This window comes from Aphelocoma coerulescens, chromosome 1, assembly GCF_041296385.1.
Source record: "Aphelocoma coerulescens isolate FSJ_1873_10779 chromosome 1, UR_Acoe_1.0, whole genome shotgun sequence".
Classification (NCBI taxonomy): domain Eukaryota; kingdom Metazoa; phylum Chordata; class Aves; order Passeriformes; family Corvidae; genus Aphelocoma; species Aphelocoma coerulescens.
Genome location: NC_091013.1, coordinates 5041645 through 5067023, shown reverse-complemented (window position 1 = coordinate 5067023; position 25379 = coordinate 5041645). Strand labels below are relative to the sequence as shown.

At 47.7% G+C, this 25379-nt stretch overlaps 1 protein-coding gene and 1 long non-coding RNA gene across 6 annotated transcripts in view; one reads left to right on the top strand and one right to left on the bottom strand.

The window, feature by feature from the left end:
• PDE9A (phosphodiesterase 9A) overlaps positions 1 to 20990 on the bottom strand; it is a 36037-nt gene extending 15047 nt beyond the window's left edge. Inside the window, exons 1-7 of one of the 5 annotated variants that reach the window (XM_069019535.1) lie at positions 20934 to 20990; positions 19046 to 19123; positions 18141 to 18184; positions 11093 to 11147; positions 10198 to 10268; positions 6013 to 6097; positions 1775 to 1856 (exon numbers count right to left, since the gene is read on the bottom strand). In XM_069019535.1, the coding sequence (XP_068875636.1) occupies positions 1775 to 1856; positions 6013 to 6097; positions 10198 to 10268; positions 11093 to 11147; positions 18141 to 18184; positions 19046 to 19123; positions 20934 to 20968 (450 nt within the window). In that variant the 5' untranslated portion in view covers positions 20969 to 20990. Of the gene's footprint in view, positions 1 to 1774; positions 1857 to 6012; positions 6098 to 8924; positions 8984 to 9094; positions 9183 to 10197; positions 10269 to 11092; positions 11148 to 12762; positions 12843 to 18140; positions 18185 to 19045; positions 19556 to 20933 lie in introns of those variants that run through there. The other 4 variants (XM_069019445.1, XM_069019778.1, XM_069019622.1 and 1 more) reach the window with 4 other exon arrangements.
• LOC138112565 (uncharacterized) lies at positions 9516 to 13059 on the top strand. The gene is made up of 2 exons (XR_011151771.1): positions 9516 to 9602; positions 12632 to 13059. It is a non-coding gene; the product is annotated as an uncharacterized lncRNA (long non-coding RNA).
• Positions 20991 to 25379: the final 4389 nt, after the last annotated feature.

Sequence of the window (25379 nt, the reverse complement as noted above, 5' to 3'; positions counted from 1 at the left end):
CTTTCTGCAAGAAAACAGCGAATTAGCAGTACAGGTTTGGTGTTGCAGTGACGTCTTCCTTCAGCCTCATTGACATTGGACAAATCCAGCACCTGACAGCTGATAAAAAATTTCACAAATCTCCTGATGCCTTAGGTTTTAACTTTTATATTTTTCAAATCCTGTACTGCCCGGTGTGTAACTCTGAAGTTTCTTGTAGCCTGTTAATTTCTGCCCTCTCGTGCTAGGTTGACATAACAAAGCCTCTCCAGCCCTGATCTCCAAGGACACCCAGAGCATCCTAGGCCCAAAAAGTATAAACCAAAAGCCTCTAAAGGGGGGCAAGCTGAGGGGAATTACATCATTAACTGAAGCTTTAATTGGAGAATTAACCCTGATATGCAAATGAACCAAACCTATAAAAGTGTGAGGAACTCATGACCTGTTGTCCACCTTGGGGTCCATCTTGGCAGTGGCCTCTGGCTCCCCAGGGGGTACCTTTGAAGGCCTTTCAAATAAATACCTACCTTTATTCCCTTACTCCTGTCTAGTCTCTGTTTCTAGGAGGCCTCTCAAGGCATCACTCCAAACCCCCAAAATCCCATAAGCTTTGGTCTAGGAATAATGCAGAAATACAAACTACCAGTTTACTCTTCAATGGAAGAGTAAAACTACCAGTGCAACTCTTCATAGCCCTTATTCTTAATTCAAGATCCTAATGCAGCAGTCCATCAAGGTTTAATCTGACATATATACTTACCAGGGGAAAAAGTCTGGCTTAGAACTGATGTGTTCTGTTAAATCATGTGTTAGTGTCACGAGCACAAGCCTCCTGGGCAAAAGTTAATTAAAAGAAATAGAAGTCCCACAGTCTCTGCGTCAGTGGAGGTCACTTTTTCCAGGCAGAGCAGCATAAACAGCAGAATTTACTGCTCTGCAAGGCTCTGCAAGGCTCTGAAGACAAATGTGCACAGAGCCGTGTCTGTGTCATGCACCTGCATCACACAGGACCACGAGGATTCAGGGTGGCTGAGCCAGCTTTGTTGTGTGCAAGGAGATGCTCATGGTTAAACCTTGATTTGCACACGTGTGAGCTGGTGTTTTGTCAAGGTCTGAGCTGGGCACTGGGCAGGCATAACCTGGCAGCTTTTAATAATTCTTGTGGGCAAAGACTGCTGGTTCTGGGACCACAGGCCCTGTGCTCTTCATGGTTTCAGCCTCATTCATCACTGTGGATTTGTACTTTCACTTGCCCAGGAGACATTTTTCTTCCAGCATTACTGTTTTCTCTAGCAAATACACTAACTCATTTTCACGGGGACAATGAATCATTTTGGAGAGAATCCAATGTCGCATTTTCTCTTTGTTTCCCTAGGTGAAGCATCCCCATAAATTACTTTTTAAATTAAAAAATAATCCATTAGGAGAAAACAGGCAGCAGCACGACTTTCAATCAGAACACAGAATTGCAGGGTGGTTTTGATTGTTGCTATGAGCAGGGAGAATAAACAAATACAACTAGACAAAAGATCGTTAGATGTTGATGAATGCACAATGTTCATTAACATTTCAAACACTAATGAGCTTTCAAGTATTAAAGACTACTGAGAATTAAACTTTAAGTCACCGCGGGCAACTGACAGCTTTTTCCATTGGCTTGCAGGAGTTTTGGATCAGACCTTGGATTTAGAATAACTAGGAATTAATGGCTAAGGAGTCACACTTTGTAAAGCAGAGCTTGTCAGGATGGCAGCCATGCAGTAGGGTTATGGGAAGAGCAGGGATTGTGTGGTACCTTTGGGTAGGATGGTACATCCCGCCGGGGAGCCGGCCTCTTGTTTTCATCCAAAAAGCTGTACTTGCAGGGACAGTTAGTCCTGAAATGAAATATTCATCTGTTAACATTGAGGGAACAGAAGCACAGTGCTTCAAAAAATGCCAGAAGTGCTCTGGTCTCCCAGTAGGCACCGCTCAGAGAATCACCCCACTCCACAGCCTCTCCCTTTCTAATGCGGTGTTGTTCAAATGCTTTGGAAGTGTCATCCTCTTTAGGATTTTCTCCCTTTGTGCAACACCCCTGTTGCCCTTTCTCAGTCTATTTGCATTCAAGAGAGGAGCATCTGAGTTCAGGCATGTATCCATGGATACCCAACCACTTCTCCTTAAACCAAGCAAATTTCAGGGAGCAGCTTGCTGTCCATGGTGGGCATCCTTCTCCAGGGCTGCCAGGGACCACGCTGGGTATGGACTGGCACACCTGTGCTGCTTTTCTGGTGAAGGCACCCACTGAGCCTTGCTGCAGCCCTTAAGAACTTCCACTTTGATGGTGTGACCTCTTTAGCTGCTGCCCCTCGTGTGGGACAACAGCAGAGAGGCATGGACTTGGCAAGATGCCTCTGCTTGGTTCCCTGATCCTGCAGGAAGGGAGGCATTGCCAGCAGTTATAGGTAATTAACACTTGCCTGGTTATTAACACCAGCACCCACTGCCAGTTATCTGCTCTTCTTTCCTCTGCATGTGGAAAAGCCAAGCTGATGCTTTCCCATCTGAGCAGAGGACCAGGGGGGACCTTACTGCTCTCTACAATTCCCTGATGAGGTTGCAGCCAGGTGGGGGTCGGACTCTTCTCCCAAATGACCTCAAACTGTGCCAGGGGAGGGACAGGTTGGACATCAGGGAGAATTCATTCCCTGAAAGGGTGGTCAAGCATTGGAAGGGGCTGTCCAGGGCGGTGGTGGAGTCCCCATCCCTGGAGGAAGGAAGGACTGGACAAGGCACTCCGTGTCCTTGGGCTGGGTGACAAGATGGGAGTCAGTCACAGGCTGGATTTGATGGTCTTGAAGGGCTTTTCCCACTTAGCTGTCCACATGGACTTCATTAACTCTCATGTAAGGCCGATCTTACTGCATTTTGCATTTATAGAGTCATGGAATGGTTTGGATTGGAAGGGACCTTAAAATTCATCCAGCTCTACCCGCCCTGCCGTGGGCAGGGATGCTGCTCACTAGGCCAGGTTGCTCGGGGCCCCATCCAGTCTGGCCTTGAGCACTTCCAGGGCTTTATCCCTGTAGCCCTAACATTTGGATTATCCTTTCTCAATTTTCAAGCCTCCTGCCAAAGGAAGCAAAAAGAAACCTCCCAAAAGAAGCCAAGCAAAGCATTCCATTAACTCTATTTGTCCATTCTTGACTATTTCTTATATTTTGTATTGTATCTCTTTTTAGTGATTCTCTTCTCTGTTGGGAATTAGTCCAGGTCTCTTTTTTCCTCTTAACATTGATGTCTGCTCTCATTTCTGGTGGCAGTGTCTGAATCCTGTGAAAGTTATGTCATTTTACAGTTCATGGTTGTCAGCTGACTTCATCCAGCTGCCTTTTCCTGCCCTGTTTAAGGAGATTCTCAGTTGATGAAAAGCTGTCTTAATCATTTCTAAAGCTGCTTCCTCAAAACTCCACTGTGTGGGGTATTAGTTGGATAAAAATAGTGAGATTGGGGCATTCCTTGCCCTAATTGGAGCTGACTGCCAGGGTTAGCTGAGGGTCAGCCAGCTATCTCTAATTCCCAGCTGTAGTAGGATATTGAAGCCTTCATCCCAGCACACTGGGGAACACACCAGAGCCAGGATGCATCAGACCTTCACAAATGTAAAACTGTATCTGCAAATGATCATGATTTTAAATGACACCATCATGCTATTAGCATCTGCCAGTGGGGAGTGCAAAAAGCAGACAAGCAAAAAAAAAGCAATTTGAGGAGGATGCAAATGGAGCTGCTTTGCTCTTCTAAAGAAAGAGATGCACAATTCACTGTGCTTTTATAAACCTGGCTGCTCGGCCTTACTCTCTCATTTGGTAATGTGACAGCAAATATAAGAATAGGTAAACATCCATACAGCTGTGTACAATGTGATGTTATTGAAGGAATATAGGCTCTCACACATATTTATGTACATTAATTAAACTGAGATGTGATCCCTAATTGCAACCACAGTGTGTTATCTAGCAAATGACACTGCACAAGGGATGACAAGTCCAAATGAGAGCAAATACATTTCCACTTGGCTGGGACGCCTCTGTTCCCACACATATCTCATGCCAATGGGAGAAGACTTGCTCAGCCACCCTGGAGTGAAGCATCCCTAGGCTGGGGGCACCACAGGCTGGTGGCCTGGCTCCTGTGGGGATGTAGTGGCTTGGGAATAGGGAACCACATCTCATTCCTCAGCAGCTCCTGATGGGAGCCACCAAGGAGTGTTCTCTCCTCAGTGTTGTATCCACATCGAGCTGCTGCTTTGGGACCCAAACTCACAGGCTGCTGATAGTCAGGGGCAGAATTCTGGGCAAGCACGAGGGACTTTGTGCAGCTGGGAGGAGGAAGATGCAGCTCAGGGTAACCATGAAGAGCAGTGACAGAGCCATGTGGACACAGCACCAAAGTGATGCTGAGCAGAGCGAGTCCCGCTCCTGCTCCAGCGGGAGCAGCTGTGGGTGTGAGCTCAGAGCAAGCCAGGGTGGGTGTCTGTGCCCAGCTGAGCCCCACACCCACTTTTACCACAGCTTTCCAGCCTCACACCCCGTGCTGGTCTCTGGCTTTTGGAGCCTGTCACATCTCACCACAAGGCCTCGGTGAAGGTGACACCCCAGCTGGAGCTGGCTGCACAGAGCAGATGGAACACTCCCATTCTGGCTTTTCTTGTTAACAGGTTGTCGTTTAGACCACAAAATACAGATTGGAAGGTGACAGGATCTGGGATGGGAATGAGTCATGGCTGCTGGGACAGTCTCGTACTTCCTGATTTGGTGTGGCGGCAACTGAGCGAACACAAAGTTGCCGTAATTTCTTTTTCTGGACCTAATTCCCCGTCCACCTGTGCATCATTGTTCAGCTCTGCCAGCTCCCTACCACATCTGAAGGAAAGACACATGAGCACACACATTTCACACATCACACCCAGCACAAATCAGCGCACATGCTCTTGCATTTGCTGCCAACCTGGGCTCGGATTTTTCTCATGAGATTTCCCCACACAACCCGATAAGAAATGATGCAAGTCACAGGGCAGACTGCATTCCATCCTGCTGGGATAAATCTGAGGCACACATCTGAGGTTAATAATGTTACTCTGCATTTATGCTAATATGACAGCTGAATTTGGCCTTGGACTTCGTGGGAATGAATTATCATTGTGCCTCCTGACATATCTGGATGGCAACATTTATAAAACTGAGTCATTATTAAGCCTGAATCTTTTAGCACATCTCCCACTGCCCTCAGTAGGAAGCAGTTTTGATTAAAGGTCAGAAAATCTGACCCCATGAGAGACTGTCAAGACAGCATAGTTACATTTGCTGAGAAAAATCCCCTTCACCCACATTTTGAGCAGCATGATATATTCCTCTTCAGCAACCTTCCCAGATGTATTCCCAATCTTACAGTGATGATTTGTTTGTCCTAGTGGGGCATTTCAGTGACACAGGGGGCATTTTCCAGCTGAGACCACACACCGTACGAAATGCAGTTTTTTCTGCTGGTGTTTTAATTACAGCAAAACTGAGCTTCACCATCACAATGAGCCCTTGCATCAGAAAGTAAATTCCCAATTTCTTGCTGAATTTGAAATGGATGATTTATAATAGCGTGAGATCATAATTAGAGGAGCTGCTACATATTTATTTGGTAATTTCCCAGAATATACTGGAGCTGATTCGAGTGTTAGCTGGTTCCCAACCAAAGGCTGCACTGTGCAGAAGCTCTTTTCCCATTCTCTCTCTCCCATTAAATCTGGATGAAGAATTCCCATTCTGTATGGTGACAAATAACTCCCAACACCTTTTTCTCTATTCCCATGGCCCAAGCTAATTTAACTGGTGAATGGCTGTAAATCTTCAAACGTTAAATTACAGCCACTGTCCTTGATGCTTGTTGGTTTCCTTGCTCCTTTACTTCTAATCCCAGGAGATAATTGTGTGGAAACGTTGCATTAGGGTTTGAAACCAGACACATTCCTGTGGTTAGGTCCCAAGCAGAACTTACCTGCTGCTTCTCGCTGCCATTTCCTCCCTCATCTTTTTAATGTCGCGCTTGCATTTCTCAATCTCCACCACTTTCAGGCCTTCCACTGCCAACAAAGGAAAACAACAGGGGTGTTACCATGGCGAAAAGTCGCAGGATCTCGTTCCACAGTGGTGCAAAATTTCAGAGAGCTCTGCCACTGGGGTTATCCAGCGAGGCAGCCAGCTCTCACAGCCTGCCTCGGCTCTCCCACGTGCAGGTGCTGCCAAAGCGAGAGATCTTGGGAACCCACAGGAATTCTCTGCTGCCAATGCAGATAACAGCCACAGCGTTTTAATTCACTGAATGGCTATAACATCTCGGCTTTTCCTCAGCAGCAGGCAGCTCTTCTGGTGCCTTCACTTCTCGGCTGTAGAGCACGAATCAGAGGAAATCCTGAGCAAAAAAAAACCCCTCCCGTGATGGGATGATAAGCGCGGCTATGCAAACACCATCCCGGTAGGATTAGAATTCCCATTAAGATAAAAGGTTTTAATTCGAAAGTTCGTGCAGAGCATTAAGGAGCTCTGAGAGGCATTGCTGGATATAGGAAAACCAAAGTCAGAATGCAGGAGGGAGAGAAAAATGTTGAAAATTTGGCTCTAATGATGGATTTCTTTTTTTTTTTTTTTTAAATATTGAAAAATCTGTCACTTCTTTTTGCCGATCAATCCTGTAATCAAAGGTTATTTCTACATGCGGCACAAAAAAATCCTATATTTGCCTTCTGCATGTAATTGTGAGAGCCACGAGGCAAAAAGTTTGATTGCCTTTTTATGCAGCAGGGCACTTTATTCCACATAGCCCAGAGAGCCCAACTCAGTGAGAGTATGAGAATAATTCTCCCTTTTCCTTCCCCCTCGTCGAACCATCGGCGTGATCAAGGACATGGCACCACTAATTACGTACATGTCACTCATATGCAACCATCTCACATCTCATCTGTTTGCTGAACTTGTTGTTTGCATGGATGAGCCGTGGTGGCTCGGGGAACTCCAGGGAACGTGCAATCGGACAATCAGTATTCAGCAACTTTCTTAGAAAAATCGCTGTCTGGATCACACTTATCTGGAGAGCAGCATGTAAGTGACAAAACCCTGCCTTGAAGGGCACAGCTCTGGAGATAAGCAGAGACCCCGGTTTTGTTTTCCTTCTGAGAGTAACAACAAAGATTTGCAGCTGGAACAGGGAAAAGGGAGAGATGTGTACAAACTAAGCCCAGAGTGCCACATATTAGGAGAGGAAAGGGGAAGGGATTTATGCTTGTTTACTGGGATGCCCTCCACTTAAAAATCCCATTTAGAAATTGATATTTTTTTCCTGTCATTGTTACAGCCAGCTTCTTTGGGTGATCACAGTGTTGTGATACAGGCAAGCTGCTGTCCTGCTTATTGGATATCTTCATTCTGGATACCTGCCTGCACTTTTTTGGGTGTTTTTTTTCAACAGATGATGATCAGATGCAGGCCCTGTGCTGCTATGTACCACCTGGGTGCATTCACCTGGGAGAAATTCCTGGGTAGCCCATTTGCCAAGATGCCTAAAGGGTGGCCAGTGCCTGTTTGAAGCAGTGGGAGCCAAGCAGAGTTATCAGAGCAACAGGGAAGTAGGGGCAGGCAACTGCAGGGAGAAGAGGAGTTCTGGTGCAAAATGGCAGCCCTGAGCATTTTTTCGTGTTGCATCTCTTTAGTTCTCATCCCAAATCTCTCTGGGGGAGCAGAGAATTTACATAATTATTTTCTTAAGGTAGATGTGAAATGCTTACAAATTGCAAAGAGGTTTTTTTGCCAGCTTTCTTATTCATGTGTGGGCTGCTGTACAGAGAAAGTCAAGTCACGGGACAAAGCATTCCCAGTGCTTGCTCTGCGTGGACTCATTTTCCAAGGGGAAGTGACAAGATTTAGCTGGGATTTAAAAATCAGCTGAAAGATTTGGCTCCCTGAAAGCACATCTCTGGGGCGGTCTCTAGGCAGGAATGGGAAGGAAGCTGAGAACACTTCATGTGAGGTGCAGATGTAGTGCTGTCATGAGCACTTATCCCCACACACACACACACGTCCCCTCTGGGCAAGAAATCCTGGAGAGCACATGTGAAAGTGGTGGAAAAGGGATCTCTGAGGGAGGCAGAAGAAAAGGCAAAATAAAAGCACAATTCTTTCCACATTTGGCTTGCAAATGATAAATGGCCTTGTCATGTGCACTGATTAAGGACCCATTATACTATTCTGCAGCAAGAAATACCTTCTGAAAAGACCCTGTGCTGTCTAAAGAAATCCTTGGGCTGCATCCAGCACGAAACATGGCTCTTAGTGCAACCTCTGGGAGCCCAGCTCGAGCAGGGAGGTTGGACACTCCCTTTCTCCCACGGTTTTGCCTCTTAAACATGACAGCCCGGGGAGTTATTTCAGAATGCTGCAGACTGGGCTCTGTTGCAAACTCTGGGAGCCCGATTTCGAGCAGATAGATGGGTGCACTTGCAGACAGGCAGCCCAGGGAGCTCCTTGCCACAGGCTGAGTGAGGCTGCTGGAGCCGGGACGGGGAGCGCTCAGGCAGAGTGGCAGCAGATTGCTCCATCAGCTCCTGACTCCATCAGCAGAGGGACTCACTCAGGGGGAGAACCCTCCTTTGGGGAGCAGGGAATTCGGTCCACCTGCATGGCACAGCAGCTCTGGGCAGGCTGCCTTCCCTAAACCAGCAATAAAGTGCTGGAGTGGGCGAGTGCTCAACTTTTTCCTGCCAGAAATGGCATGAATGCCTTGGTTATCTCCCTCTACTGCCAGTGCTGAGAGGCAGTGTGTGCCAGAGGTTCACCAGAGGCCAAAAGCAGCCCCTAGCTGGCTGGGATAGTTGATTGCTCGGGCTGCCAAGGGAATACGAAGACCCACAGGCTTACCTCATTTGCTCTAATCCATGGCACTTAGCCCTGAGGAGTGGAGTTGGTTAGAAGTTTCACTGAAAATGCAGAGTGACTGAGTTAATTTTTCTCTTCTCTTTTTTGGGGGGGAATAAGCCAGCAGAGCCTTGGGAGAAGCAGCAGCCAAACAGACAGGGAGGAATTCATACCTGGGTTCCTTTCTGGGGGGTAGGCAAGCTGCAGGTTGTCCCCTCCACGGACACCCCTCAGCAGCAGGAGCCTGAGGCTGGGGTGGCCAACAGGGAGAGGTTTCCCTGCTGCTGCTCTTGAAATAAGGACATTTCTTCCTCTCCCTGCTGACAAAGGGATCAGTCTCCCCAAGCAGCTGCAGGGTCAAGGTAGCTTCTGGTCAGGGGAAGTTTCAGGAAAACAACTTCTTCCATCAACCAGAAAGTCTTTTTTTTTCCCAGCCAGCCCTAGTGGGAAAGTGCTTTCTGCAGCTGTGGTGCTGGGAAAGGCTCTCCCAGCTGCTGACTTCAACGCTGAGCAGCCACAAGGATGTGGCCTTTGGAGTCAAAACTGGATGGCAGCACCTCAATCATACCCCTTCCCTGCCTCTTTGGGACCTGTGTTCTGCATAATGTACTGAAGCAACTCAGAGGGTGCACAGAGGGAAACAAAACAACCCAAAAACCAGAAAAGGAGCTCACTGACCAGGTGAATTTGAGTTGGCTGCTGCACAGTAACGATATGGTGGTGTTACAGTGCGAGGATCTGGCTGACAGCAGGAGGAGGGTGTTACCCTCTGGAATTACAGACCAAATGCCCCAGTGAGGGTGGGATCAGGTTCCCCAGTGTTAGAGGATCAGGGAGTGCAGAGGGATGGGGGGGTCACGGCTGGGTGCAGGGAGGTGACAGACACCTGGGCCAGGGGGGACACAGGAGGGCTGGCCAGGGGCTGGAAGGGGGGGATGGGGAGGTGGGGACCCTCTGCCACAGGGACTTGGGAACAGCAGGAAGTGGCCCCAGGCCCCAAAGCTCAGTAGAGGGCTCAGCAGCCCCTCAAAGGGAGGACAGGAGGTGGTATGGATGCTGGCAGCACCAGCCAGCCCACCCTGGTCCCCACGCCAGTGCCACCGTGGGCTCCCATCATCCCCACGCCTCACCACGGGCTGACCTGTGGCCTTTTGGGCTCAAAGTTGGCCAAATGACAAGGGATTAGATAAAGTGGAGGGGCTGCTAGGAGCAGGACAGATCAGAGGGCACAACAAGGCACCAGTTCCCACTGTGATAGGAATAAAGGGACACTCACATTCAACCTTTTTCTCCAGCATTGCCAAGTGATTAGCTACTTCCGTTTTCAGCTCATTGATTTTAAAAACCCTGGAAAGAAAACCCTCATGTATTAATGTTATACATTTAAAGCTCTACCTACCCTAGGTGCTAACAACTTCTGCTAGAAATGTCCATATTTGTGTCTCTATGATTGATCTGCCCTGCCTCGTTTGCCATAAGGAAAAGCAGATTTTCCATGGAACTGCTAACATTTGGGCAGAAAATACACCCAGGTTTAATTTTCAGAAAAATTAACAAGTTAGGGTTTTTTTACGGCCCTGGGAATGTCCTGTGGCTCTACAATGCTTCATCTCCCCCTCTCTCAGCAGTGACTTGCTACTGTAGCCCCCCAGGGAAGCCAAGTTAAATTGATAATGCTTCGTCTCAGAGCAGCGTCTTGGTGTCTGCACACTCTGAAACCTCCTCCCCTCCTGTCGAGTTACGCTGCTGATTTGCTGGGCTGTGGTGGGACTGATCTGCCTCATTGAAACCAGCTGGGATTAAATAAGCAGCTACACAGATGTTGAGAAATCCTCTCGGAGGAGAGACGTTTTTGGGTGATAAAGGGGAAAAAATGAAACAAATCTGATGATTTGACTGTTCAGCAAAGAAGCATTTCTTTTGCTTCCAAAGAGGGAAGGAGCATTTACTACTTGGTCTCCTTTTTAGATCAAAGATAATCACTGAAATTGCTTTTGGTTTAGGCTACTGTATTGCTGTCAGCAGGAAATAACGTGTCCCAGACCTAAATTTGGCAGGCAGAGTGGGATTTGAAGGATGTCTTAAATGCCCCTCTGCCTCCTGTGAAAATTTCACTTCAGGCTGATAAAAGCAATAGCATTTTAAATTAATAATGATGTTCAGTTTCTTACCTCGAGAACTGCTCAGCAATCTGTCCCAATAAATTCTGGAACAATTCTTCTTTCTCTGAAAAAAATAGAAGGGAGACATGATAGAAAAAAAACAGAGGAAAGAAGACACCCTCATGCCTTCTGCAAAGTGGTGTCCCCAGGCTTCCATTTGATGGTGAGGCCAAAAAATTGTTTTGGTCCTTTGTACAATGTCAGGGTTTGGGAATGACTCCTCGTCTCACCTGCCTGCTCTTCCTGCAGATTACAGTCAAGGTTTCTCAGAGGTTTGTTTTTGGGAGGCTGGCTCTCTGAGAGGTGGCTTGTTTTAAGGCAGCACTTTTGGAGAGGAGACCCCTTTCACATGTCTTGGGCGGGACACCCTGAATCACAGCCAGCTTCTGAAAGCTCCTGCTCACAGTCAGTGTCTCTACACCATCAGCGCACTGTGACAGAGTGCCCATGAGCAACACCAAGCTCATGAACACAAAACTAAACCCAGCTTGCCTTTCAGTTCTGTCCTGGAGACAGATTTTTCTGGTGCAGATTCCTCAGGACTGCGCTGCTTTGCATAAACTCCGGGCAAACACGAGATGACAAAGTGCTGTCCCTGCAGAATGAGGTCTGCCCTTCCTGGTTCGTGGGATGGACACAGCAGGGTACAAGTTTCCCAGCCCCTTTTGCCTTGAGAACACAGCTTGGAGAGAGCTGCCACAGGGATCCTGTCAAGATCCCATTGTTCCCTGAGCTCCTGCAGCAGTGGCCACACTGGGAGCCCTCGTGGCAGCAGCTCCCCAGCTCCCGCTGCCAGCTCCGGCTCTCGGGATCTTCTGCTGGCTCAGGAAAGTCAGCCTGATTCAGCCCCAGCCTCTTCCCAAGACAGTCACAGGATTGCAATCACTAGCATAGGGAAAAGCAAACAACCCCTCAAAACAGGTCCCTAGATTTTGAGGGGCAGCACACTTTGGGAAGGAAGAAGTAGGATAGCAATGTTCTCCCATCTTTTAGTGTGTCCACACAGACAGGGGAAGCACAAATCACCTTTGCTGAGCCCTGAGCTGCTGTTTTGGGATAGTTCCCTCTTTCCCCCACAAGCTAATGCAAACTGCCCTGTGCTGCAGTCATTCCTGCACTGGGGATATGCTCAAGGAAAGGAAACATTGAGTGCACTCATAAACACTCTGCAGATTACAGAACACCTATTTATACCCTCCACAGAAACACCCCGATGGCATTTCTGCAGATACTTCTTGTCCTTCCCCCGGGGGAACACCATGCCTCACAAGTGCAATCACCCAGGCAAAACACATCAGGCAGAAATAGAGCCCAGCATTTACCCTTTATTTCTAAACAATATCTCCTGTACCTGTTGAAAGGATTTGCAATTCCTCACCTATTAGAGATGTCAGCAATCTTTGTCAAGAGCATTCACTTTGCCGGTCAAAACAATTTGGCTGTTACCCCCTGGATCTCAAAACTGGAGCGAGCATTCTGTGCTCGGAGAGTCTCAGATCTAATTCCCTTTTTTTTTTTTTTCCCCCCTTTCTTTTTTCCAACTCCCAGCGGAGTGGCTAGCAGAGGAAACGAAGAGATTAGTTCTTCTCTCAGAGACCCGTTTTCCAGTTTTCTCACAAAACCCGAGCCCTGAAACAAAGGAAACGCCGCGTCCTATGTAAGAGAGGAGGAAAACTCACCGTGTGCAGCACCTGGGATGGCACTGAGTCCGACAGTGAAAATAAGCAGAGAAACCCGTGTCCTCTCCCTTCGACGCTGCTCAGCCCTCTGACAGTGGCTGGAGCGTGCCAGAGACTGACAAGTTCCCTATAAACACTGTTCCAGTAAAAATAAAAAAAAAAAAAAAATCCCCAACAATCTTACTTTCATTCCCTCCCCCTGTCAAAACTCACTCGGAGTACTAGGAAATTCTCATCCAGGGAACAGTCAGCTGCAATCTGATGTTTATGGATGTAATAAAAGACTTTCAAAATGAAGATGTATGTTTTTATAACCCTAGGGTGCAGTAAAGATATATGACTAAGAGTGGCAGTTCGTCTCATCTTAAAGAGACAAAGATCCATTTTTCTGCCCTGTTCCTTTCCGAGGGGAAGACCTCTGGTAACCCCTGTTTCTGAAGAAAATTACACGTTGCTCTGACATCATTTAGTCTTCCTTGTCCCCTCCTTTGTAGAACAGGAGGGTTAAGGGTGCTTTTGCTCCGTTCATTACCCTCTGCCTTGTTTTTTTTATACCTCTGGGCAGGGCTGATGCCCCAGGTGCACACAGACACCTATTCCCTCGGATTGCTTCATTTGTTTTGCTGTGATTCCCTCTGTGAAAAGAAAAGCAAACCTGGCAGCACCTCTGGGCATGTTGCTGAGGGTCCTGTTGCAGCATCCCAAAAAAACCCCTCTTTTTTTCCCCCTCACCTCCCACCGGCACCGTGAATGTGCAGCGTTTACAAATGCAGGTGTTCAGCAAGTCAGGTGTTTGCACAACGCTCTGGGGTTTTTACAGCTGACAAATGACAACCAGAACCCCCCCTGCAGAAGGTGCTGCAATGGTTAATGCTGAGCAGGGGACAGGCCAGCTCAGGCTTCCCCAGGCTCCCCATGGCTCATTCCCCTGCTCGCTGCGGGCACAGGGACTCTGGCTCTTTGCCTCATGGCCTCTGCCAAGCTCAGCAGGGAGCTTGGCCAGGACACCACGGAGAAAGGAGCCATTCTGCCTCGTCCCCAGCAGGTTCTGGGAAGAAAGCAGGTGCGGGGGAATATGGCAGCAGCATTTTATCCTGCGACTCCCGCCGTGGCCGGGTCGGAGGCTGGCAGGGAGAGCTCACCTTCCCTGCCAGACTGGCACCAGGAGCAGGCTGAGCAGCTCAGGTGACCCCGCACTGGCACAGAAGGTTTATTGCCCACTGGCAGGTACCCTCTGCCTCGCACCGCCCTGCCCAGCAGTGCCTCTTCCTCTACCCTCTTACCCTCTGGGATCACAGCCAGGGAGCCACCTCCACCCTCCCACTCTCCCTGGCTCCCCTGGCCACCCTACCAGCCTCAACAGGCTGCAGGCAGGGAGTCAGTGGGGTTGGGGGGCCGGCTTGGCTTCCCCCTGTCTTTTCTGCTGTGGCCAAGCAAGGCTGGGAGGGCACGGGCACCTCCCTTTCCTTGCCAGCATCAGGCTGGTGAATTCCTGCCCTATTTCTCACAAATGCTTCTGCCTCTGGCTCAGGCTTCTGTCTGTGTTTCTCTTTCTGTGGTTTGTTTGGACCTAGGCAGTCAGAGTAATTAAAAAACCCACAAGCAGCCAGGTGGACAAAAGCCTCAGGAAGGGGTGAGCTTCAAGCCCAAGCCTATGTCCATGAATCTGTCATATCGAGCCCCCAGTTCATGTAACTCCCAGCTCAGGTTAATTTGGGCTGTTGCATGCAAATTCCCCATCAGGTGAGCAATCCTGAGCAGTTGGCCACATCCCCATGCACGCATCCATGTGGGGATGCACGTAAGGAGCAGCAGGTGGGAGGAGGATTTTTCTCTCCCAGTCTCTGCCTCCTCAGTCTTGCCTGAGCTGCAAGCATGAACAAGACTCCAAAAGGAGAAGAAGGAGATGCCAGAATAAGAAGGTTTAGACGCAGCGACAAGCTTCTGTCATTTTACCAATACCAATCTGCACAAGATCTCGGGTATTGAATCATCCAGGGGGAAAAAGCATCTCTGCAGATCTATAGTGCAGCCACTGCTGGGCTTTGCTGCCCTAACTTTGGAGCAGTAGGAAAGTCTCTGTGAATGCTTCCCTGCCCATTCAGGAGTGCAGTGAGTCACGCTCACTTGACCTCCACAACAGCTCCTTCCTCTGCACTATCAGAAATGTGACAGACTTCAATTTTATTCCCCAAGAGAATATTGCTGCAAGGGTTTGTTCATTAATTTGTCATCTCCATCAAATTGCAGAGTGTCTGAACCCTACTAATTAGAGCCACAACACAGTGGCTGGTTTGTGAGTTTTGAGCCAGTTCCACCAGGAGGACACAGACCAGAGCACTTCTGCTGTCAGGAGACGGAGGATGCTCACTCAAAGGGTTTGGAAATCCAAACAAACAAAAGAGAAGGGTTTAGCACTGATATTTTTCAGATCTATTTGGATGACCAAGAGCCTTCTGCTCCAGGGCCATAGGAGGAGGGACAGGATGTGACCCAGCAGCTCCAAAGGCACAGAACCACCCAGCTCAGGCCTCCGCTAACCCCAACAGTAACCACACCCCTAACTCCAAACCAAAGCTAAACACTAAACATAACCCAAACCCTAACCCTAACCCTTCCCTAAACCTAAACTTAACTCTAACCTAAACATAACCATCACCCTTCCCTAATCCTAACCAAAACCCTAACCATCACCCTTCCCTAACCCTAGCCCTTCCCTAAACCTAAACCTAACCCCAATCCAAACCTTAACCCTAACCCTTCCCTAAACCTAACCCTAACCCCAATCCAAACCCTAACCATCACCCTTACCTAACCCTAACCCAAACCCTAACCCTAACCCTAACCCAAACCCTAACCATCACCCTTCCCTAACCCTAATCTTAACCCTCACCCTCACTCTAACCCTTGCAGACAGCTGACCACTGACACAGTGGTCGCTGCCGCATCCAACACTCTCTGGAATAATAATTTTTTTATTTCCAGCCCTCTCCCATGACTATGGCTGGGAAATGCAGAACTGTTTCTTAGCAGGACTCCAGTGGGTATCTCTTCTGCTGGACAGAAGCCACTGCTTGTATTTTTCCTCCTGAAGGATTGCATTTCCCAGTCCCACCTTTTACAGCCTTTGTTCCCTGTGTCATTCCCCTGCAGCTGCCTGGGAGACTGCTGAAAAGAGGTGCATTACCTCCCACCACTGTGAAAATTGGGGTGACCCCCTTTTTGGCATGTATTTGGATGATTTGCTTTGGGAAGCAGAAGCATGCAGGCAGAGTTGTCTGAGAAGTGAAGACTAGAACAGAGCTGGGTTTTTTTTTTTTCTTTTAATGAAGAGGCACAATTTCCCACTCTGTTTATTCTTCCTACTGTCAGCAAAATGTCAGGAATGCTTAAGATTAATGACAAGCCATGTGAAAGAGAAAAAGATACCAAGGAACATTAGTTCCATCACACTCAGCTCAACTTTCTTCCTCTTTCCATAGCAGACTCTTATGTTTTGACAATCTATGGCCAGAATTTTTCTTGCCCTTTTCAGCTCAGTTCTTTGGAAATACTTGTTTTATAAAATGCAGGGAGGGAAGAGAGATCTTGCTGACGCAGTGAGCTGCTCTCTGCACAAAGCAGAGCCATGTGCTGTCACCTGGGGATGAAAAATGAGGACCTTGGGACAGTGTGAAAAGTCATCCATGGTCCTATACAAATATACGGTTAGCGTCATGTGAGGGGAATAAAAAAAATCATTAAAAAAAGAGTAAATTTTCTAGAAAGCCCCTTAATCATCTTATCAGATGGTATAACTTGGTGGCGTTCCCTGGTGGAGCCACGGTGGCCCCATTTCTCTGTCATGGGGCAAATGGAGACTGGTTACTCACCCCAGCTGGGACACAGAGCCACGTGCTCCACCCCACCTTTTCTGATGTGATAATGCCAGCAGAGTACTCCCAGACCAGGAGAGTGATGCTGCTGCTGCTGCAGCATTTGTCACGATAAGGAAAATAAGGAAATAGTTTGGCAGACAGCTTCTTTCCCTTTGCAGTCACATGTATCCCCTGGCTTTGACTACCTCCTTCTGGCAATCACTGACATGGGACCTGTTTATGGCTTGTTACAAATCTTACTGTGGGTAAGTCCTTCCTCGTGTCCCTGCCCTCTGTGCTCTCTTTGCTCTCTGTTCACCTTTGCTCCCTGCATGCTCAGTCTCCCTTCTGCTGCTGCCTCTCTGTCTTCCCCATACCCTCCCTTCCAGATGTTTCTGCCAATGCAGATGCCTCAGAGAACAGCCTCAGTTCCCTGTGCCTCCCCTTCTAGAAGAAGACAGTGCTGTGAGACACTCTGTTTTCTTCCATAATTCAGGACCCTAAGCCAGAAGACGAGGTGGGACCAGCAAAACCTCATCTCTCCCATCCCAACAGACTCAGCCGCTCCTGCACATTACACTTGCCAGCCCCAGGCTTTCTGTCTCACTCCTGTTCTGCCTCTGCACTCTGTGTTTCCAGGACAATCATGACCTCTTGCCCTTTGTCTCACCTATCTTCCCATTTGACTGCTCCAAAGAGTGTCCCCAGCTGATGTCCCCTCTCCTCCTGCAGCCCTGCCACAGCAGCCAGCCTGTCCCTGTGGCTCCAGGGTGCACAGGCTCAGGCTGCCCTGATGCGAGTGGCAGGAGATGCTGCAGCTTCACAGATGAGAGAAACCATGAGCCAGATGCTCGACAGGAATTGCCCCAAGCCAATGTTCTGCTCCAGTGTCTGAGAGCTACCAGCCTGAGCATGATACTGGCAGGCAAAGAGAAGTGGGAGGAGAGGCACTTCATCCCTGCCTGTGGAGTACAGCAGTGCTGTGGCTGGGGAATGTGCTCCAGATGTGTTCCTTCACCCAGGCCTTCTTTAATCGTGTCAGGTGAATTTAAATATTTATCACACTTAGAGCTACCATGCCCCCAACAGAAATTATGTTCTCTCCTCAGCCATTTGGAAATAACATGGAGTTCAAATGTTGTGCTCAGCTTTCCAGCAGAGCTTTGCTGAGGAATGGGCAAGTTTAACAAAACCCCAGAGGACAGGCTTTCATTTGTCTTGCCTGAAAAAACCCCACTGCTCCATGCAAGACTTTTCCCAGGGCATCAGGAGTGCTGAGTCAGACCAGAGTGAAGCACTGGGAAAGTCCCCTGGACCTCAGTCATTCACTGAAATTCATAGAAATTTGGGCACATTTTTTAAGCTTTCCTGCAGAACACTGTGATCAAACACTTCTTGTTCTGCTGCAGCTACAACCATGACACCGACATCGCTGGCTTTTGCATCATGGCCACATAATTTCCACATGCAAATGTTTGCAAATTCAGCTTTAGTAGATTCAGTTCAAAAGGGTCATTTTACCTGAGAGCTGCTCAGTCACGACAGGTATCACTTTGTATGGAGACCTGGAAGAGTCAGAGAGGGTTGATGTTAGCAACACTCAAAATGCAGTTTGTGTTTCACATCCCTTTGTACTCCCTGAGAAGTACAAAGAAGTATCTGAATCTATTCTAAGCTCTCTTGAAGACTGTGGGTTTGAATAAGCAATGGGCACTTTTTCTGAACACACAGCCTAGATTGTGTGATTTACTAGAAACAGAATCGTAGAACCATAGAATGGTTTGTGTTGGAAGGAACTTTAAAGATCACGCAGTTCCAACCCCTTGCCATGGGTAGGGACACCTTCTACTATCCCAGGTTGCTCTGAGCCCCATCCAGCCTGACCTTGAACACTTCCAGGGATGGGGCAGCCACAACATTTTTTTGCTCTGTGTTTTGCATCATCCTGTGCAGCAGCTCCCTCCCAGCTGCTGGGGCTCCATCACATGGTGTCAATAAGAGCAACGGCAGTGAAAAGTCATCATGAAATATGGGCCAAAACCAGCATGGAAGAGACCTAAACTCATCACAGGTTTTGAGTTTGCTTTTCAAGTAATCTGCGGTTGTGCCCTAGCAGAGCAATCGGGAGCAGGGGAACAAAGGAGCTCAGAGTTTGACAGCAAACGGGGAGGGATGGGAACAGATGTTCTGCATTAAACACCTAAAAGCAGTATTTGTTTCCTCAGACAATTACTCCTACTTTAACAACTAAAAATCTTCCAAACCAGCATTAGTGTCACAGGCCAGCATGCGTTCCTTACTGCCATCCCCCTCCCTCTGGAGAGCTGCTCACCTCCCACTGCACACAAAAGGCTTCTGCAGGCAAACACCTCCCTTCCCCTTGGGCCTGACCCTGCTTTCGAGGAGCAGGTGGCAGCAGGACTTACCTCTCTGTGTTTGCAGGCATCGTGGGATCAATGGACACCATGCAATTGTCCGCAGTCAGAAGGGAGATGGTCGTGTTCCTGAAAAGCAAATTCCAAAGGGGATTACTTGACCTAGAAATGCCAGCTGCAGTTCTGTGCTGCTGCATGTGATGCAGAGCCATCTTCTCTCCTGCAGATGCCTCTTTTCTCTTTGCTCCTGGCCTGGCCTAGGAGTGTCTGGCACCTCTGTTACCTCGGAGCAGAAAGGATAAAAGCACAGGACAGGGTAGGCTTGATGCTTCACCCATGTGCAACGTGAAGTGTGATCATTTTTTATGTCAGAGCAGACCTTGCTCCCTGCTAATTCATTTATTCTATTGACTCACTGACTAATAATTTCTGTTAAAAAGCTGTGTTTTGTGATACATTGACTCAGCAGCTACATATTGACTCACACTATACAAATGACTTTTGGTGCTATGAATGTCTTGAAATTATTTAGTTACTCATTTACCAAAACAAATAGAACAAATATCTTGCTGAATATGGTGTCTTTTCATATTTTAAATACTGTGCTAAGGGTGATCTCACAGGCTCAGATGTAAACCTTGGAGGTTTACTTTGGCTCCAGGATCCTGGTTGAAATGCAATTTTCCTTTGAAAATCTTCTGATGAAAATAAAATGCCAAATATGCAGTGAACACCCTGATTGTGAATGATTAAAAGTGCTAAACAAAGTTTCCTGGGTGATGGAGTGGAAGTATTTGGCATCACAGGGAAACGAGAGTTATTAACCTCTCTAATGTCAGATGAGAGGAAGTAGAACAAACAGCAAAGGGCATTAATTCTGTCCAGCAGCTTATGCAAATTCAATTTTATCTCTCAATCCCCAGAGCTGGAGTCATGCAATAAACCATGATTAAAAGACTGGCTTATTTTTCTCCTGCATTTTTCCTGTATTGTAAAGTTGTGTGTCCAGAGATAAAGACTTTGCCCTATTGCATCCTGCCTGCTCCAGGTCCTTATGCAGACAGCAGATCCCCCCTTCTAGAGGTGATTAAGGATCCTGGAGGTGATTAAGGGTTCTAGAGGTGACTTAGGGGCTTCCCTTCCCTTGCTCCACTGCCTGGAGGTGTTGCAGAGGTGGATGGATGGGTGGATAGGTGGATGGATGTTACACCAAGCCACCCTCCACCACACCCCAGCCTGTCCCACACAGCCACCCCTGACCCTAGACCCTCTGAACACAGAGGTTTCACTGGATACTGCTCTTTAGGTTGGAGGAAACAAATCCTATGTGGATTTTCCCCAAATGGAAAATTACAGCAGGAAGGATACGGGGACTTCGCAAGACAACATAAATTAGGAAATATGTGGCCTGGGCAATGGATTTGGGGATGTTTTTGCTCTGTAAAATGCTTCAGCTGGGGTACTTTGTGTTTGACTATCCCATAGCAGGGATTAGATTTTAAAGCATCTAAAGAGAAAGTTTATTACCTAGTGGCAATACTTCTTGTTGGCCCAAATTTTTCCCCTCAAAACCAGGGTCTAAGCATGTGGCTGCATTTCACTCAATATGGGCAAAAACATGGTACTGAGATATAAATGTAAGGTGTGCACAGCCTGTGTGTACTCAGGGCTGGGCTTCTTCACTTGCTTTTATGTTAGATTATTTCTCATCTTTCTACTCTATTCTACTCTGTTCCCCACGTGCAGCCAACACTGAGGTGGCTCAATTCCCTGCCTCCACACTTTTCCAGCTCTGGATTGCCCCAGTTTCTTCTTCCAGCAGACTGGAACGAGAGACAAGCTTGAATAGCAGCTAAATAAATCATGTGGGGCCTGTCTTTAAATTGTTCCCAAAGGAAAGAAACAAAAGTGAAATGAATGTCACAAATGATAGACCTACCTTGGTAACCCTGTTGCAATGCAGAAAAGGTCCATAATATCTTTGGAATTGCAGTATTTACTGAAGATCACCTTCCAAACAGAACAGCAGCAGAGGGAAAAAAATGAAGAAAAAAGAAAAAAAAGAAAAAGAAAAAGAAAAAGAAAAAGAAAAAGAAAAAGAAAAAGAAAAAGAAAAAGAAAAAGAAAAAGAAAAAGAAAAAGAAAAAGAAAAAGAAAAAAAGGATGGTTATTTCCCAGGGAGATATGAATCCTGCTCAGGTGTGCTCTGGGCTAATTTTAAGGCAGTCTGTGATTTCAATGATCTGATTTGATTTGTGAGCTGGAGTATTTCTCTACTCCTGTGTAATACCTGTGTCTTTGTTGATAAAGCAAGCAAGCTCTGGAGACTTAAGTGCAGTTCAGAAGTGGAGCAATAACATGTGTGAACTGAGAGCACAGGGTTTCTCAAAATGCAGTGTTGCTGCAGGATGATAACAACTGTAAATTTAAGGAGGTAAGAGCCTGGATTTGGGAAGAAAATTGCCTGGATTTGGGCAGGTCCTTGGATGGTATAAAAGAGCACTGCTTTTTGGACTATACCAGCTTACACTAGGTTCATTCTGATTGACTGTCAGCTGTTCCTGCTGTTAGGTCAGAGGCCAGACGTGGAATTGCAAAATTTGCCACTGTTACCTTGCCTTCTCCCAAACATCTCTTTATCCCCCCCACTCTTCCACACACACCAGGCAGTCCCAATGCAGAGGAGACTGAGCAAAACATCCCCCTGATCCCATTTCTGCTATTCCTGTGCCTTCAGTGACACAACCCCATGGCAATCCTGTGCCTTCAGTGACACAATTTTTCCAATACTCATGTGTCCATCAGGACTTGCAGGTGATGGTCCTCCCAGTTTGGGAATCTCTTCTGCAGTTAGAAAACATTTTGATAATACCATTACAGTACTTCTCGTCAGTCTCACTTCTCCCCTGTGCAATATTTAAAGTCTGTAATCTGAAGCTTGTTTATGTTAAATTATTTGCCCTGTATCTTATCACAGGTGAGTGGCAGGCCAGAAACAGAGCCCAGAAGTCCTAATTTGATGTCTTGTTGGATTCAGAGACAGCACACTGCTTCTGAGAGAAAAACACTCAAGAATTCAACATCGCTCTAAATGAGGAGGCTCCCATTTCAATAAATGTGTGTTTATAGGGGATCTGTGCTCCACTGAACCAGGTCCCTGAGGTTGCTTCCCAAACCCATGTCTCCTCTGTTGGGTGCATGTTGCACTATCAAATCCTCCAGTGCTCCAAATCAAAAGTCTTGTTCCTAGTGGACTTATTGGGGAAAAAGTAGCCATTGAAAAGTATCTCCACTGCCAGTGTGGGTGGAATAAAAGGAAAGTGTAGACATGAGAATAAAGGACTGGGTTTGAATGCTTCTGCCAGTGTTGTGTCCCTTTTCTCAGAGTAACTCGGAGTTCCTTTGAGTGACCCTGGTGGAGGCTTTGAACCTGCCATGCAAATAAAGTGCCTCATTGCAGGCAGGTCTGGCTCTCCTTCTCAAAGGCAGGAATAGCAAAAAGCAGCAGGGATGGTTTGTCCAGAGGCTGCTGGTGTTGACGGGATGGCTGCAGGCTGCAGGGCCTGGCAGTGGGGGAGCAGAGGTGTTGAGAGAGGCAGCTTCCCTTCTCAGTGCCTCAGCCCTCTCCTCTGACATCCCACCAGAAAGAGTCACAGAGCCTCCAGGTTCAGGATGCAGCAGCTCAAAGGCACTTGTGGAGATTGACCTAATGGCAAAACTCAGGAGGAAAGAGAAACTCATATTTTGCAGATGAACAGGGACATCAAGGTCAAAATTCTCCTCTCATTGTGAGTGTTGGAAATGCAATTTTTCGCCCCCCACAACCACCCCGTACTCAGACACAGTTCCTGTTGCCACCCATCACGGGTGTGAGGGGGGTACATGTCCCCAGAGCAGCCTTGAGGCTGGTGACCCAGGAAATAAGGAATGTGCCAGCCGGGATGACTGCTGCGAGGGGGCTGGTGAGGTGAGGACCACGCTGGAAAAATAACATGCCACCATCTAATTAATGACTCCTCTGAAACGTCTAGGTGCCAGGAGGTCATTAAGCCTGTAGCCTCACTTTGTCAGCCCTGACTTTCAAGTGCTTTGATTCCTAAATTGTCCCAGCATTGGTGTGCACAGCTCCCCTGCGCCTCCCCCACGGTGCCTTTCAGACTCCAGGGGAAATCCCTCACCTGGAGGTGTCACACGGTGCCAGCCAGACCTCTGCCACTAGAAATGGGGAAGCCATGGGAGGTCCCAGGGGATGCTCTGCTGCTAATGCCTGCTCAGAGGTCAGGGCAGGGACAGACTGAAGTACCAGGATAGTCTGGACAGCACAGCAAGCCCTGGCCAGGCTGGTTTGCTCTGGAGGTGCATGGGCACCTCAGCAAGGCTCCAACCTTTAGTTTTCACTGGTGGTGAGGAGCCTTCTTACTCTTGAGCAAAGCATCAGGGGTTTTGTGGCAAAGGAGAAGACGATAGTGGTCACTTCAAGAGGTGGGTGTGACCCACACCTACACTCACACCCTGTGTTTTTGCCCCAGATGAAATTACTCCAGGCAATATCTTCATAAAACTTGCAGGCACTTGATTGCTGAGGCAGGTAGTAACTGCTGCTTGGGAAATGGGTGTGTTTTAAAAGTCTCTGTTGCCCAGTGATTGACCCTTGGTTATTTAAGCACAGAAGCAATCAAAGCAATAAAAAATAGCCAATGGAGTTCAGAGAGGGCTGAAATCTTGCTCCCAGCAGAACCCAGCATCCTGACAGAATGATAGCTGCTAAAATTGGCTGGCAGAGTATTGGAGAGTACAACGACTGGTACATGCAGGAGCTGGGCAGATGATGTTAATTGTGGCTGAACAGAGGGTGAAGGCTTGTGATGTGCCAGGAGTGCTATTTCAGGTATTGAGGTTTCTTATTCTGGAAATCAATTATTATTGACCAGGACAGACAAGAGAGGACAAGATAAAAAAGGTTATTAATGAACATTAAAGGTAAGAAAGTTGGCCTGGCTCACAGAGAGCAGTAGGAGCTTTCAACGCACTGAGGCTGAATTTTAATGTTTCCTTTTACTCCATGCAGTAGTGAAAGAGTGGGAAGTGAAACAAAGGCTGTGATACTAGACCATGAGCTATCTCTATACATGCCTCTTAGTTTTCCATACTTGGCATTTTTACTTAGGTTTGCTAAAACTGGGTTTGTGAATCACCCACTGCAGCTTCGTACTCATCTCAGGATGCTTGTCCTCAGCTGGTTGTTTGGTTTTTTTTCAATCAAAAATCACATGCTAATAAAGTTTCCTTCTATTGCAGCCTGCTGAGCTTTTCTGAGCATCTCCCTTCTGCTCTAAAACACAGCAGCCAGCCTCAGATTTTCTGTAGCAATGTGCAATTTTTCCTGTTCTTGTCCGCAGGTTTGTGTTCCCAGCGAAGCCGATGCCAGTTGTGCTGGTGGAACACAACTGGAATGTGTTTTAGGGGATGGGAGGACAGCACTGAGTACTATTGATGGCTCCAGCACCGTATAGGAATCCTATTTGCCCAGAGTCCATTATCACTGGGGGGGCAGCAGCAGCAGGAAGGCAATGTGGGGACACTTGGCTGGTGGCCACACTTGGGCCATGTGGGGCACGTGGGTTCTCCCGTGACCTGCAGAGGTTGACCTGCAGCTTTGAGCACAGGCAGCCCTCCTGGCACTGGCTGCAGGACAGAACATCTCACCCAGCCCTGTGGAGATGTCCCTGCTTGGGCTGGTGTCCCAAAGCCTTTGCTGCTCAGCCTGGCTCTCCATGATCATACATTTCTGGCGCTGTCTGTGGGTCTGATCCACAAATTTCATCTCCCTTCAGGTCTGTCTCAGCTGTCTCTGACCCACAGTCACCTTGCTTAGGTCCCTGTGGGTGAGAAGCCACTGCTGAGATGTGTCTCCCAGCACTTCATCCCCTGCATTGATGCCTGGTGCTGGAACATCTCCCTGCTTAGGAGAAGATTGAGACCTTGCATAACAGAGGCCAAAGTCAGGAGACCACAGCATTTCCTACAACTGAGGCTGTGGGCTAAGATCATGCATGTATAGGGCTTCCTGTAATGAAATTCCAGGTTTCCTCATAATACACATCAAAAAAGTGCACAGTCATGCAAGTCAGCCCAAAAAATCCTGGGAGGAACCTCCAGGGATGAAGAAAGAGAGGATACAGGGACTCTGATATTGTGTGGTGGCACGAAAGCCTCCTGTATGACCAGTCAATAGAAGACACTCAGTTGTCAGTGTCATTTCTGAAAGCAGAGCCCAAACCATGTCTGAGCAGAGTCACAGCAGTGACAAACCACGAGGGAAAGGGAAACAGAGGCCTCTGCTTCAGCTTGCAGATTGATGTCTGAATGCCATGAAGAAAATCAG